This window comes from Eublepharis macularius, chromosome 2 (genome assembly GCF_028583425.1).
Source record: "Eublepharis macularius isolate TG4126 chromosome 2, MPM_Emac_v1.0, whole genome shotgun sequence".
NCBI classification, from domain to species: Eukaryota; Metazoa; Chordata; class Lepidosauria; order Squamata; family Eublepharidae; genus Eublepharis; species Eublepharis macularius.
This window is the reverse complement of record NC_072791.1, coordinates 14,901,649-14,916,225: the sequence shown is the minus strand read 5'-3', so window position 1 is coordinate 14,916,225 and position 14,577 is coordinate 14,901,649. Positions and strand designations below refer to the sequence as shown.

Below are 14,577 nucleotides of genomic sequence, written 5' to 3'. Positions count from 1 at the left end.
TAATGTGTCCCATGGCCTGACCAGGATTCCTTACTAGGAGTTAGCTTTCAGTCCTCATGTTTCACAATGCTATTAGTTGTATTAATCATTAAGGCTTCAAGAGAGACCTGGCAGTATCCTCGCACAATCCTTCCTTTCGAGTTGCTAGAGGCGATCAGACTCTCCCCTGAGTGCATGACTGTTCAACGCCCTTTACCTAGCACGGCTCTCCCCACCAGAGCGCTGTTTTTTCCTTGCTACGATCGTGCTTATATTTTGGCAGGGATACATGCAGAGATCTCTCTGCTTCTTTAGAAGCCCCCCTGGGTGTATATTATTGAGATGCTAAGCATCTGTTGGGAAGGTGGTCCTCCATGGTCACTTGCTTTGTAAGCTTCCCACCTGCCTCCTTCAGTAAGTGAACTTACTACTCTCCCGGTGTAGGACCACACAGAAGACACAACAATGAAAACAGGGTTGCACTTATCTGTAACTGTTGTCCATCAAGCCGTCTTCTGTGCAGGCAAACATCCCCCCCCCTCCTGCCCCACTGTGAACTCTCTGGAACTTTAGTGGGGGGGCGCTTTGGTAGTAGCATGGAGAAAACTGGGGGAGTATTGCCCCTCTTCCTGGTCATATGATGGTTTGGGCAGGAAAGCGCCAAGGGGAGGAAGAGTGCTCCTAGTCTCCAGAAAGCTCTGAAAATCTTTTCTGTGACTGACCTGTGTGTGTGCACAGTTCCAATACGAGACTGTACAGACGACCACAATGAACAACGGTTACAGGTAAGTGCAACTCTAGTTTTCCTTGACCGAGTGGAGAGAGTGAGCTAAATATGTTAATTAACAGGATGTGGATATGGGAGGCATGGCTGGATCTCCCATTGCCTATAATGGCTTGATGGGTTGAGGGTGCATTGGCCAAGGATGGGGGCGTCATTTCATATGTGAGTATTATGCCCCTATGGGGAAGAATATTGCAGATTGATTTTTTCCAGAAAATGCTCTTTAGTCTAAATTATGAAGAAGTTAAATGATCAGATCTGTTGTAACAAAGATTACAACGAGAGTCATGGTCTCCTGTTGGATTGTAGGTGCTCAGAGTTGCATATACACATTTGTTTTTTTCTAGTAAAAATAGATGTGCATGAATTCTTTCAAATACAATGGAAACAAGGATGTGAAGGACCCTCCCCCAGGATTTTCTTGTCTAGGGTTTGTTTCAGTGTATGGTTTTTGGGGAAGTTCTCTTTTCCAGGGGAAAAATTGAAAACATTTGAAAAAATTGAAGGAAATTAAGAAATCTCTCCTAAGAGCAGACATAATGGTCCCATGGCAATCAAAACAGTGCCACACAGAGATATAATGCAGGGTTTCTGCTTACTTGGGACCGTAAGACTTGAGTCCAGTAGCACCTTAAAGAGCAACAAGATTTCCAGCTTTTGAAAGTCAAAGCTCCCTTCTTCAGATACAAGTAGGAACAGTGATCCCTGAGTCAGTTAGATGGGAAGGGTGTTGAAAAGAAGGGAATCAGAGGATGCAAAGGAACAGTGCAGCTTGATGAGAAAAGGGGAGAATGCTTAGGGATAGGAAATGCAGAAAAATAGCAAATGAAGTGAGGTAAGAGTCCAGTGACCTTACTCAGCCCTGTGGGGTGGGGGTGGGGGGCTGTTCAATTGTTCTGAATTTGTGAATGAACTCAAATTTAGCAATCTGTAGCTCAGTGCTTAAGTGGTTCGGCTGCGAATCAGCGCTCTAGTGGTTTGAACCCCACTACTGCCCTGAGCTTGGTAGGTAGCCTTGGGTAAGCCACTCCTCTCAGACCCAGCTCCCCAGCTGTATTGTGGAGATAATAATAACGCTAACTTGTTCACCGTTCTGGGTGGGGCACTAATCTGTCTAGAAGAGCAGCATATAAGCGCAGTTATTATTATTTTTTTAAAAAAATTAATCTTGGGTTGTAATCTCTCCTTGAAGCTTCTCTGTTTGAGGAGCGCCACTTTTAGGTCTTCCTTGGGGGAGTTCCCTGGTATGTAGAAAAAAATGTTCATTTTTTTTTTTAAAAAAGGAAACACCCTTCTCCCTCAAAGATGCTCAGCGGAGGCTGAACATATTTACTGACCTCCAGGAGATACAGGCTGTTTGCAGCATTTCAGGATATGGGGAGAAATGGAAAACGAGGGGGAGGCCGTTTCAGTCCCTAGTAGCTTGTAGTGTCCCGAAAAGCATTAGGGCATTGAACAGGTGCTGTGAGTCATGTGGCTCCCCTGAGCTTAATCCCTGTCCCCTTCCCTGGGCTCTCAGAATAACTTTTCCCCTGATTGCTGTGAAGCTGACCAAGCTTCATTGAGGTTCGTTCCTGTGATCCTAATTAATTCCCTCCATCCTTTAAGCATAAATGGAGAAACCACCTTGTAATATCCTGGAACGGGAAGTGAAATTTTATTGGGCAACGTGTGCTGTGAACTTCTCCTCTCTAAAATCTTCACTGCAGCAGAGGGAGGGAGAAGTAAAACCTTCCTATCCTGAATTGTGCTGCAGATGTTCGGAGGTTCAAGCCTGACCTTCAGCAATTGCACCATAATATTGAGATACTGTGAGCAGGAAGTCGGTCATCTTGCCCCAGAATTCAGCCATCCTGTGTAATAGTGTCAGGGATTAAATTCTTTGATCATCGCCACCCCCCCCCCCCAGGCTGGTGATTCCATGTTTATCCCCAGCTTTTTTTCCCCCTTGCAGAATTAGATACTTTTAAGTTCTGTGCTAAACCACACTGCTTGCAAAGCTCTTAATTCCAGGTGATTTGCCTTTGTTTCTGTGAGTGGTTGGAGGGACTAGCATCTCTGTGATTGCGACCCACTTTAGCCCATATTTGTAGTAGAGCATTCTGTGCATAAGTGGAATTTGTGTTCGTTCCGTCTCACTTTTAGGCTAAAAGAACTGCTGGTTAAGGTTTTACACCCAGCTACAAGAATGCATCCGATCTGGGCAGTGGGAGACAAACAGCAACCAAGGGATCATTGGTTTTCAAGATCCTTGGCAGTTTTCAAGAAGAGGCTGGATGAATACTTGTCAGAGATGCTTTAGGCTGATCCTGCACTGGGCAGGGGGTTGGACTAGATGGTCTGTATGGCCCCTTCCAACTCTATGATTCTATGATCATTAACCAATCAATTGGTTTCTTGTAAAGGTTTTGGAAGAAGCCCTGTAGCCCTGAATATGGTTCAATCAGAGAGTGTTTATTGAGGGGAATGAATCCCTGTATGTTTTTGCTTGTGCATTTGTTTCCCAAGCCATTGTACTTAGCGTTCAGGCATTTGGTCTAAACTGGGAACGTTCACCATAGTGGCAAGGCCTTTGTGTAGTATAGATTCTGGCTCCTCTTGGTTCTTATTTGCCTTAGATTCCTCATTTCTGCATGAAGTGATGAATGTTTGAAAGTATGTTGGCATAAGAAACAGACTGAGATGGGAAAACTGGTTTTCTTTTTCTGGTTCAGTTATACAGGTTTTTTTCAGATACTGATAGAGGAAATGGGATATTTTCAGGAATATATTTATTACTGGGATGGAATGAACTTTGATAGATTTTTTTATGGTCTAGGTCTCAGTTTTTTTTTTAAAAAAACAACCTAGGTTTACTTTTCTGAATGGATATAGAAAATTCCAAGGGGAAAATTTGGAGTGAGTTTTCTGTGCATTATTATATCAACTCTGTTTATTTTTAGTGTTCTTGCTTGTTGTGATCTGTACTTTGCATGATTTTAGTTCTCATATATTCCAGCCTACATGTGTTGGGCTCTTGTGTGCATAGGCCCTGTACAGCAGTTAGGGTTGCCAGGCCCCCTCGATCTCCCAGCGGGAGATTGAGACCTGGCTCTTAACCTGGAGGGGGTGTGTGTGTGTGCTCCTGCAAGCGTGATGACATCACTGCTGGGAAGTGATGTCACCACACAGCCTGTTTGGGCGCGAATTGGGCCTGTTGTGGGCCCCTGTGGAGCACAGGAGCATTCCTGCGCTCCGCAGGGGCCCACAACGGGCCCGATCTGCACCCAATGGGCCCGATCCGCGCCCATTTTGGCATGGATCGGGTCCGTTTTGGCACGGATTGGGCCCGTTGTGGGCCCCTGCAGAGCGCAGGAATGCTCCTGCGCTCCACAGGGGCCCCGATCCAGGCCAAAACAGGCCTGATCCTGGCGGTTGCTGTGCGCGGGGGTGCGCAGCTCTGCAGGGGCGCACGCATGGAAGGTGCGCGCCCCCCGCTGGCCAGGTAGGGAGGGGCGGGGGTGGCAGGGGGTCTGGCAGCCCTAACAGCAGTGATGTCCATACATGGACATCAAATACACTGAAGTCTTGGCCACACAACCCTTTTTCATTGGTTCTGGCCCCGTACTGCATCAGTTTCTTTCAAGAGTTCTGCATGCACAGTCAAAATACCGTGATTCAATCTCTAAACTACTTCTCAGACTTTTTTGCGTTCCTCACAGAGAATGGCTGCAGAATTGATCTTTCCCCACCTTTTCTGCAGCTTTTCCTTGTGCACATAGCCTGATGTTTTTTTTTCCCCAGTGAAGTCAACCCAGGTTTTTTTTTTTTGAAGTGCAGAATGCTTTCTTCCATGTGAGGCCTGGCCCTGGCCCTGCCTTTCGCTCTCCTCTTTATTCCCCAGCATTCTGATTGTTTTAACAGCAAACAATCCAGTTCTCTTCCTGATTTTTTTTTTTTTTGTAAATTCAGTAGCGGTGTTGGTGCCTTAAAGAAAAAAAACCTTGCAAGTGCTTGGGGGGGGCACACTGCAATACGCCTAACACAAACACTGCAGAGAGCCCTGAATCCCACTTGATATTTTAAAGTTTTCATCTGTGCTTCCTGTAGTTTTTAGTCCATTATATTTTGGTGTTTAAAAAAATGAAGAGAGCAACATTGCAGACTTGGTGCCATTTAAAAAAAAAAAAGACCCCCCCCCAATTTATGCTGAAGGTCAGACATGACAGAGCATCAAGAATGAAAGCTGAGGTCTGAGAAAATGCACTCTCAGCCCTACTCAGATTGGCTTGCCTTGGGTGCTCTGCTGGCCTCGCCTCAGGAGCCCCCCCCCCAGTGGTTTTGGTTCCACCTGATGAGGGTGTTTTGGTTCCCAAGGCTCCCCCAGATCTGGTCCCAATGCTAACTACCAGGGATATGCAATTTGGGTTTCTGATTCGGGTTTTTAACACGAATTGGGCCTGATTTGTAAAGATTCAGGATTCCTGAATTGGCCTCAGCATTGCTGAGCTGATTTGGGAATCCTGAAGCAAAGCTTTCTGAAGTGATTTGTATCGCTTCGAGGGATTTCGGGCAAAGCGGCAGCAGCCGGGCCCGCAGCACTAAGAAAAGTGCTGCTTGCTTTCAAACTTCCCGCCACACTGCTTCCCCCCCCCCATGGGAGGGGGAGGAGGGTTCCCCCCATGGGAGGGAAAAGAGGGTTCAAACTTCCCGCCCCGATGCATTTCCCCCCCAATGGGAGGGTTCCCTCTTCTCCCCTCGAGGAAGGAAGGCAGGAAGTTTGAAAGCCACCCTTTTCATGCCTCCTCCCCCTCCTATCAACAGAAGCAAGCGGCACAGCATTTGAAACTTAAAGTGCCCTTTTACGTGCTGCTTGCAAGTGGCACGAAAAGGGGCATTTTCAAACGCCCCACTGCTTTCTTTACCCGATGCGAGGAGGAGCTTCCTCCCCCTCGCATTGGGTAAAGAAAATGCCAGCGTGTCGGAAAGCAACACTTTTCTTACCGCTTGCAAGTGGCAAGAAAAGTGTCGCTTCGAGCTTCAGTGTGATCCAAATCTTTACGGAGCATGCCAAAGTGATTCAAACACTTGAGCTATTACTAATTTTTTCCCCGCTTCGGGTAAACCAGAAGCAAGAAACCTGAATATTTTTTGGGTGCACTCCTCTGCTAACTACTGTCCAATACAGTAGTTCTGAGCCTCCTGCTTAAAAGGCCAAGAGAGAATCAAAGCACTGCATTCAGTCCCTACAACAACCTTGCAGGTTAGGTCAGTATTGTATTGTAGATGTGGAGTGTATGGCCTGAAGCAGAGAAAGATGGCTTGATTATGCTGCTTAATGAGTTTATTGCTCAGGCAAGATTTGAACTGGGGGTGTCGAATCACAGTTCAGTCTTTTTGCCACCAAGCTAAAAAGAAGGATACACAGTCCGATCTATTAACTAAATTAGATGAGTACTGTGGATAGAATAACGGGATGGTACTTTAATTTGCTAAAACCCAACAGAAAATAGCATGTCTGTATGAATACGTACTTGATGGGCAAATTTAAAACTGATTTCGTTATTTATTTTTAACAGCCTCATCTGTCAGTGTGAAATGCTATGCATGTAAGCACATATTTGTTCATACCAAAGTGTTTGATAAAAATCAGTATGTTTTTCCTGGTATTGAAGCAAAAGGCACCCTCTTGTGGTGATAATCGGAAATGATAATTACAAAAGCTCAGTCCCTGCTTATTATTTCTCTGTATTTTAATCTTTAATTCCCCTGCACACTCCTCCTTTGTTTTTGTAATCTCATAGCATTTCTTCAGATGATCTTTGTTTACTTCCTGGTTTAATTCCCAGTTTAGTTATTAGAACAGGCTGTAGAAATGGCTACTGTTGTAATCAGGGGTCATTTTGTAGAAAAAGAGCTGGAGGAACTCATTAGCATAACTCATTAGCATATGCCACGCCCTTGACTTTGCCAGAAGTGTGTCATTAGCATACCTGATTTGCATATGCCACACCCCCTGACACCTATCCTGGCTGTTTTGGACCCAATCCTGGCCATTCAGGGCTGAAATTGGGCCCAAAATGGCAAAAAGGGGCTGAAAATGGCCAAAAAGGGGCCCAAAATGGTCTGGATTGGGCCGCTGCTGAGCGGGAGAGTGATCCACCTCCCGTCAGAGGCCTGATCCGGGCCGTTTCGGCCCCAGTCCAGGCCGAAATGGGCCCAAAATGGCTGAGAGTCAGGTGGGTGGAGCCACCTGACATGTGACCTCTTTGGGGAACTGCCGGAACTGCATTCTTGCGCGTTCCCTCTCAAACTGAGCCCTGGTTGTAATTATCTGTTTAACTTACCACTTTACCGCACTCTCCAAATGAATTATATATTGCTTTCATGATATCTGTTTTGGTGTTCAGTAGGTTAACCTGTTGAATTACTAGCATACCAAAAAAAACCCCCATGAAAATTGATGATTACCAAAACTTACCTAAAAAAGAAATGTAGGAAGTTTCTTGTGTGTTTCAGATCTTAATTACTTCTTAATTTAACCAGATTCCTAGGAATATTGAAAAAGATTAATGAGACCAGATGACTTTAGTGCCAGTGTGGTGTAATGCAGTGTTTTGAACAGAGTACTGAGGCTTAAATGCTTACGTAGTTGTGAAGCTCTTTTAGATTTGAACTGAGCAAGGCTACCTCCCTTCCGGTAGTGGGTCATGGTTATATAAAAATGAGGCAGGTACTGCTTGATTGGCACTCAAGGGAAGGAGGGCAGATTATCCACAGTTCGTAGAAACAGAGACTGGTCAGGTTAGAAGAACCATATTAACCAGTCCCTTCTCTGTAGTGGTAGCTTCAATTATGAGCTGTTATATTTGCAACGTGCTGTCGCTGCAAAGATAAAACGAGGCAAGAATTGTTAAAGCATTTCATAAACTGAAAACTGGTATTGAAATTGTTCTTATATTGAGGCAATTTGTGAGTCAAATGCACAGTAAAATGTATGTATCCTTTTAGTACATTCTGGCAAGTTGTAAATACTTTTTGATACGTTTGCCTTGTAAATACTTAGGATAACAGAAACTGGAGTGTACTTGATAGGGAAGGGTAATTATAACGAAAAAGTGCTGTCAGGGGGTATAAGGACAGTGCTGAAATAGAAGAGGGTTTTATAAGGAATGCAGAAAGACTGAATCTGTTAGAAACTCTCCAAAGAGGGCTGTGTTTGAATTACTGCACTCAAGCCCCTGGAACTGGCAATCTTTCAACAAGAGCTGCTCTTAATTTTGTTTCTTTTGCTTCCTAGGTATCTTGCAATATTTTCCGAACTCTTCCTCCTAGCGATAGCAATGAGTTTGATCCAGAAGAAGATGAACCCACCCTTGAGGCATCATGGCCACATTTACAGGTGATTTTTAGTCTTACTTTTTTAATGCAGTGGACATTATGCAGAGGAAGGATATGGAAATAGACCTCAACGTTTTTATATGTATAGACAAAGGGGAGGGGAGTGGAGGGAAAAGGGGATCAGTTGTAGGCTCGAGTCTTCCCAGCAGCCCTAAGCCCTGTGCCCTTTGACAGATGCCAGAGCGTTCTTTCTCTTGAGACTGCCAGCTGCAAGGTGGCAACATAGGAGTTTCATGAAGATTCAAGCAGTGCTTGATTTTTCAAAGTTTTGTGCCTGGCACTCTGCTACTAAGCCCGTTAGTTGTAACAAAAAGGCACATAGAAATGTTCCGCTATGGAAATGACTTTGGCCCTTTTGCAGCTTTATCAACATATCCAGTATTATAAGCTGGGGAGAGAGAGAGAGAGAGAGAGAGAGAGAGAGAGAGAGAGAGAGAGAGAGAGAAGGCCTGTGGATATCTAGAAGTTATTTACAGCCAGCTGGTCCAAAAGCAAAATCCAAAACATTAATGCAATCTGCATAATACCTTTTATTGGGACCAACCAAATGACCTTTCTTTGCAACTCTTAGGCTAGATATTATAAAAATTACATAAAAATGGGCGGGGGTACGCTTCAGAATATGAGGCTAAGCCCTGGTCACACTTGCATTGTGTTGGCTGCAGAGTAAATTCAATCGGTACCTGAATTCAGCCAACAAACAGAGGTAGATGAGGATAATATGACCAGCAAGAGACTGTGTGTGAGAGAATATACCTAAATATACTTTTATTTTGCTTCTGTTTAGCCCGGTATGCATCTTTCCATACGTACTTTGAGGCTGGCAATGGAAATCTTGATTGCCTTCAGTTTGGCAGTGTCTGTAATCGCAGTGATTGCAGTTCACTTGGGCACTGGTTCATTCAGGTGGCGATTTGTATATTGTTAGCTTTGGTAAACTTTAGTGTGTATTTTTTTCTGTTCACTTTTTAGTTACCCTTTAAGACTGACAAAGAGCTTCTCAACCTCTTTGTGGGAGAGTAAATGTGGGTTGGATCCAAAGTATCATAAGTTTGTGGAATGGGATTTTTCTGCCAGCCTACCAAACCTCATAGATTCTGCTCCCGGAGCTCAGGGCACCCTTATAAGGAGGAGGGGGTCTGCAAAAATTGCCCCATATGGTAGTGTCGTTTCATTTGTGCAAGTACCATTACACTGGCTGGCACGAACCTTTGGATGCCACCCAGTGTGTACAGTTGTACATGGACAAAATTTTTGTTTTTGCTTAGCATTCTGTCACTGCCAATAATTGATTTTTGCAAAAGAGAATACTATTTAAAGAGTCTTTCTAGGAAAAACTTGCAGCTTTCAGTCCCCTAGCACCTCATTTTCAGCCAGCAAAAATGCCAGAATGTTTCTGTGCTATGCTGCAACTTCTACAACTTCAATGAAATAGCAGTTTTGCTGCTCTCTTTCCATTCTTTTTTGTACACTGAATGAATAGCCAGGTTCGAGGAGCTGTTTTTTCTCTGTAAATATAAGAGCATAGATGGACATAGGGATGAGCTGTACAGTCTTTCCGGTTTTTTAAAAAAGCTCCTTCAAGATGACAACCACATGATTCATAGCAAAGGGGTGGGAGCCAAATGACTGTTTCTTTGCTCCCCGTTATTCTGTTGTTCTTTATCCCATAGAGTTTAAAATGTGAATATAATTTGAAACCTGTGTGAAAGACAGTTGCTCGGCAAAGTAATTTGGCCTGAGGAAACTTAGCAGGGGAAAGGGTTAAGTTTCTACTCCCCTGCCTTTAAAACAAAGAGGAGTCACGGGGCTACAGTTACATATCTCCCTGCCTGTGTATAAGAGAGAGTGCATGCGCCACAAAAGTGTGCCAGCGTCCTTCGAGCTAGAGGAAATCTGAGCAACTTGAAGACTCCTGATTAAATTATTCTGCACTAATCATCTAAGTTGCAGTAAAGCGCTCCTGAACATTTTCTAATTGCCATTAAATGTTTCCAAACTGTTTCACCAGCTCTTGTCAACATTATAATTGCTTTTATTTTATATGATTTCAAGAGTCTGGAGGGCAGAGGAATGTGCTTGTTGATTACCCCAGGGAGCTTTGATGAGCCAGCGAGTGATTTTTTTAGCGTCGGCAGAGCCGACTCCTGGTGTGCACCGGAATTCTGACTACAGCTAAATTAGGAACATTAATAGATACTTTGTGGTCACTCCACTTCAAATAACTATATGAAAATATAATCTTGTTCATTGGGATGTATAACCCGCCTGGTCCTGAGATCTCAGCAGTATTTAATTGTATATCCAGGTATATCTTGCAGAGGATTTACAATAAAAGACGCTCTGGAAACGAGCCCAAGAAAAAATGAAGGAAGATGTTCCACAACAGCAAAAATGCTTCCACCCATTTAGCGTTTCTTTATGGATGTTTGTGCGTTAAGTGGGGGTGAGGGTGGAGGGATAAGGAGCTTCAGCAGAAAGAGCAGCCATTGGCTCATCTAACAGTAGACACACCTAGGTGGCGTCTCATCCCATCTCCTTCTACTCTCTTTTATACAAAAATAAAGTCTCCAAGAAACACTTCTGGTAGAGAAACAGTATACGTCATTCAGATAATAGACTAAGCTAGTGTCTTGATTTCTTGCAGCTTGTATATGAATTTTTCATACGATTTTTGGAAAGCCAAGAATTCCAGCCCAGCATTGCCAAAAAGTACATAGATCAGAAATTTGTATTACAGGTAAGAACATCTATTGTCTTTAAAACTCCTGTTGATATTTGCTATTAAGCACTGTTGTTGAGAATGGTAGTTTTTATACGCTAGAGAAATTTAAAAAATCAGGCTACAACCCTGTATTTGGGTATCCATGAGAAACTCATTGAAATAAACCAAAGTGACTTTGAAGTTTTCACCCTCAGTTGACTGGAGGATGGAAGACAAGGTAAATGATCAAGCGATCGTCTGCCAGAGGTGGTCGCAAAGTCAGTCGTTGAAGCAACTGTTCTTTGTGTTGCTCTCTTCTAATATTGCTGTCAATGCATAAGTAGTACATCGGCAGGTCAGTACTTGAGCGAGGTGCATTTTGGGGCGGCAGTAGGTCAGGTGCACAAAACAAGGCACAGAAAGCAGAGAGGCAGAGGCCGCAAGGATCAGCAAATAAAGCCATTCCAGAGATGCAGACTTCAGAGTTGTGCACCATGTCTGAGCTTTGTGTTTTGCTTTTTTTTAAAACAGCTTTTGGAGCTGTTTGACAGCGAAGATCCTCGAGAGCGGGACTACCTAAAAACAGTCTTACACAGAATTTATGGCAAATTCCTTGGTCTTAGAGCATTTATCAGAAAACAGATAAACAATATTTTTCTACGGTAAGGCCCTGTTACTGGTTTACTAGTTTACATGGGTCAGACAGTAGAATAAATGTGTTTTTGATATATTTAATTTGTTTTGGCAGGTTTGTTTATGAAACTGAACACTTCAATGGTGTAGCTGAACTGCTGGAAATATTAGGAAGGTAATGAGCTCTGATGTGAATGGCTGATCTCTCAGGTAGCATCCATACATGTTGTGTCATACTTGGTATATGAGAGAATTAATATGATGGCCATCTGTCAGCAATGCTGATTCTGTGGCTTAGACAGCTCATGAGAAGGAGAGCAGGATGGGATGAGCCAGTGTTTAGTTCTGGTGGCCCTTTCTTCTGTGCCCAGGATAAAGCTGATCACCCCTTTGGGGTCAAGAAGGAATTTTTCCTCAGGTCAGATTGGCCAGGGATCCTGGCTTTTTTTTTTTTTGCCTTCCTCTGGGCATTGAGCAGAGGTTACTGGGGGAGTGGGGGGTTGCTTTGAATTTCCCGCATTGTACGAGGAGTTGGACTAGATGAGCCTTGGAGTCCTTTCCAGCTCTATGATTCTGTGAACTTTTTTGAGGGCCAGAGCTTACATGGAAGGAAGTTCCATTTATTTCAGCCAAATGCTTCCAAATTGCTGTGCTAATGGTGACACTACGGCCCAGTACAGGCTTGTTAAATGAGAACTCCCGCACAGGCACAAGATGGGTGCCCTTTTATCAAAGCTTGGACGGCACTCCCCGCTGTGCTTGTCTTTTTTCTTGCATGTCTGTGTCGCACGCAATACCTAAGGCAAGAGCTTAAGTTACAGAGGTAGAGATGATGGGGAGCTGGGGGTGGCTGTCCTTGAAAGTCAGGAAGGATAATTATTTATTTACCTGCTTTATTTACACTCTGCCTTTCCCCCCCAGTAAGGACCCAAAGTGGCTCACATCATTCTCTTCTGCTCCGCTTTATCCTCATGTCAACTCTGTGTGGTAGATTGGGTTGAATGTGTGTGACTGGCCCAGGGTCACGCAGCAAGCTTCCATGGCAGAGTGGGGCTTTGCAGCTGGGTCTCTCTGATCCTAGCCCAGTGCTGTAACCACTAAACCCGCCTGAACACAGGTTTCCTGGTAATAAAAGGTCTGACAAGGCAGTTCTGATAAATAGGCAAATATGATATCCTTTAAAAAACGTTACGGGTGCGGCATAGGCATAGCTGTTAGGCATATATTTAAATATATGGTTACATCCTGGGAATCATTTAAGAAGCTTTCCCATAGATCTGGTAATTTTTTTTTTTAAAGGCCTAGTCTTAGGGCCAGTTTGTTCATTATCTGATGTAAGGGATTCTACCTGCAGTGAGGTAGGAATAGGCTCATATGTTCCTTTCCTACTTCTTTTACTGCAGATAGAAGTGAATGTCTGACTTAAAAGATCCCAGTTTCATTTGAGTGCAGATATTTCCCTGACAGTAGAAGGTAAAACTAGGGCTTAAATAAATGTGGTTCAGTCACTGACTGCTTCCTGCAGCGGCGGGTTGGGGGTGGGGGGGAAGCATGTGCGTTTAAATCCTAGGGATCATGTGATATTTGAAGAAGACTCCATTCATCTGCTTCATAATATGTGCTGTTTGTATGAACTAGTAAACTTTATGTGTGCTTTTGTGAGATGGTTTAGAAATACAATAGGCACACTCATCTCACCTCTCAAAATTTAGCCCACTTTTTTTTTTACTTGTGTGTTGCACCAAAAGTCCAGTTGTTGAGTGGTTATGATTGAGTGATGGCATTTTCATCCCATACAGAGGAATACCATGTGACAAGTCATCCTTTATTGTGAGAGATTTGGTTTAAGCCTCTCAATTAAAAATTGCTTTTTTATGCTACAAAATGCTTCTTTCCTCTTTTCCAGTATTATCAATGGCTTCGCTTTACCTCTGAAAGCAGAGCATAAACAGTTTTTGGTGAAAGTGCTGATTCCTCTACATACTGTTAGGAGTTTATCACTCTTCCACGCACAGGTAGAAATTTCTGCAATATTTTCTCTCACATTTTGCTAGAATTGTACAAACATTAGACCCTCTCCCACAAAATTCAAGCATGTAGATCTCAGTCATGCATTTTTGTCAATGATGCTGTACGTCTGAGCTATTCCTCCCCCCCCCCCGCCCCCACACTATAGTAGCACAAATTGTGAGCTTGGTCTTTCTTACAAGGTATTATAAGCAGTTGTTCTGGCAGAGGATTATAAGGAAGTAGCTGATACTGAATTTAGACCAGCTGTCTGACTCACCCATGCCGGCTTGCCTATATGTGCCACAGGTGGAAAGAAAGAATTGGTCCTGAGTCTGTGGCGGTGATCTTTCCCTAGACTTTTATTTGAGGAAGCAAACAGTGAACTTAGGACTAGGGAATGTGCTTCGGTTTACCCGAAGCAGGAAAAAAATTCAGAAATACTATAATTCCGAAGCGGCAAGCTGCCTTGGAATTATGGCATTTTACTTGTTTCGGTATGCTCCATAAATATTTGGAGCATACTGAAGTGAGGAAGGCAACCCGTCCACCCCCACTTCCCACCCCCCTGGGGCAACCCTTCCACCCACCACCCACTTACCTGGCCAGAGGGAGAGTGGGAGGGCCATCAGCTGGGTGGCAGCAACACGAGGCAGCGGCGGCCTGGAACCAGCCGGCTCCTCTGCTGCCACACCGCCGCCTGAGCCTGCAGGGTGGTGGGGAAGGCCGGAGCCGCCTCCTCCGGCCCTTCCTGCCCCTCAAATGGACACAGCGCCGTGATGTCCATTTGAGGGGCAGGAAGGGCTTTCTCCACCTCCTCTTCTGCGCCGCGGCCCCACGGGCAGCAGGAAGGGCCGAAGCCACCCCTGCTGCCAACAAGGTAAGCTGGGGTGGGTGGGGCTGGGGGGCTGGGGTGATGTTTAAAGGGTCCCACCACTGCTTGCAAGCAGCGGCGGGGCCCTTTAAATTGAGCCTCAAAGCTTTCTGAAGCATTACAAATGCTTCAGAAAGCTTTGATTTGGAAATCCCGAATCTTTATGGATCGGGTCTGATTCGGGCATTTTTTCCAAATCGGATTCCTGAACCACAC

General features: G+C 44.4%; 1 protein-coding gene across 9 annotated transcripts in view; it reads left to right on the top strand.

Moving 5' to 3' along the window:
* The window catches only part of PPP2R5E (protein phosphatase 2 regulatory subunit B'epsilon), a 109,447-nt gene that overhangs the window by 74,773 nt on the left and 20,097 nt on the right, over positions 1-14,577 (top strand). For all 9 annotated transcript variants that reach the window (XM_054970278.1, XM_054970275.1, XM_054970274.1 and 6 more), the window contains 5 exons: positions 8,043-8,144; positions 10,791-10,883; positions 11,379-11,509; positions 11,596-11,655; positions 13,387-13,495. In XM_054970278.1, coding sequence (XP_054826253.1) covers positions 8,043-8,144; positions 10,791-10,883; positions 11,379-11,509; positions 11,596-11,655; positions 13,387-13,495 — 495 coding nt within the window. The remainder of the gene's footprint in view (positions 1-8,042; positions 8,145-10,790; positions 10,884-11,378; positions 11,510-11,595; positions 11,656-13,386; positions 13,496-14,577) is intronic.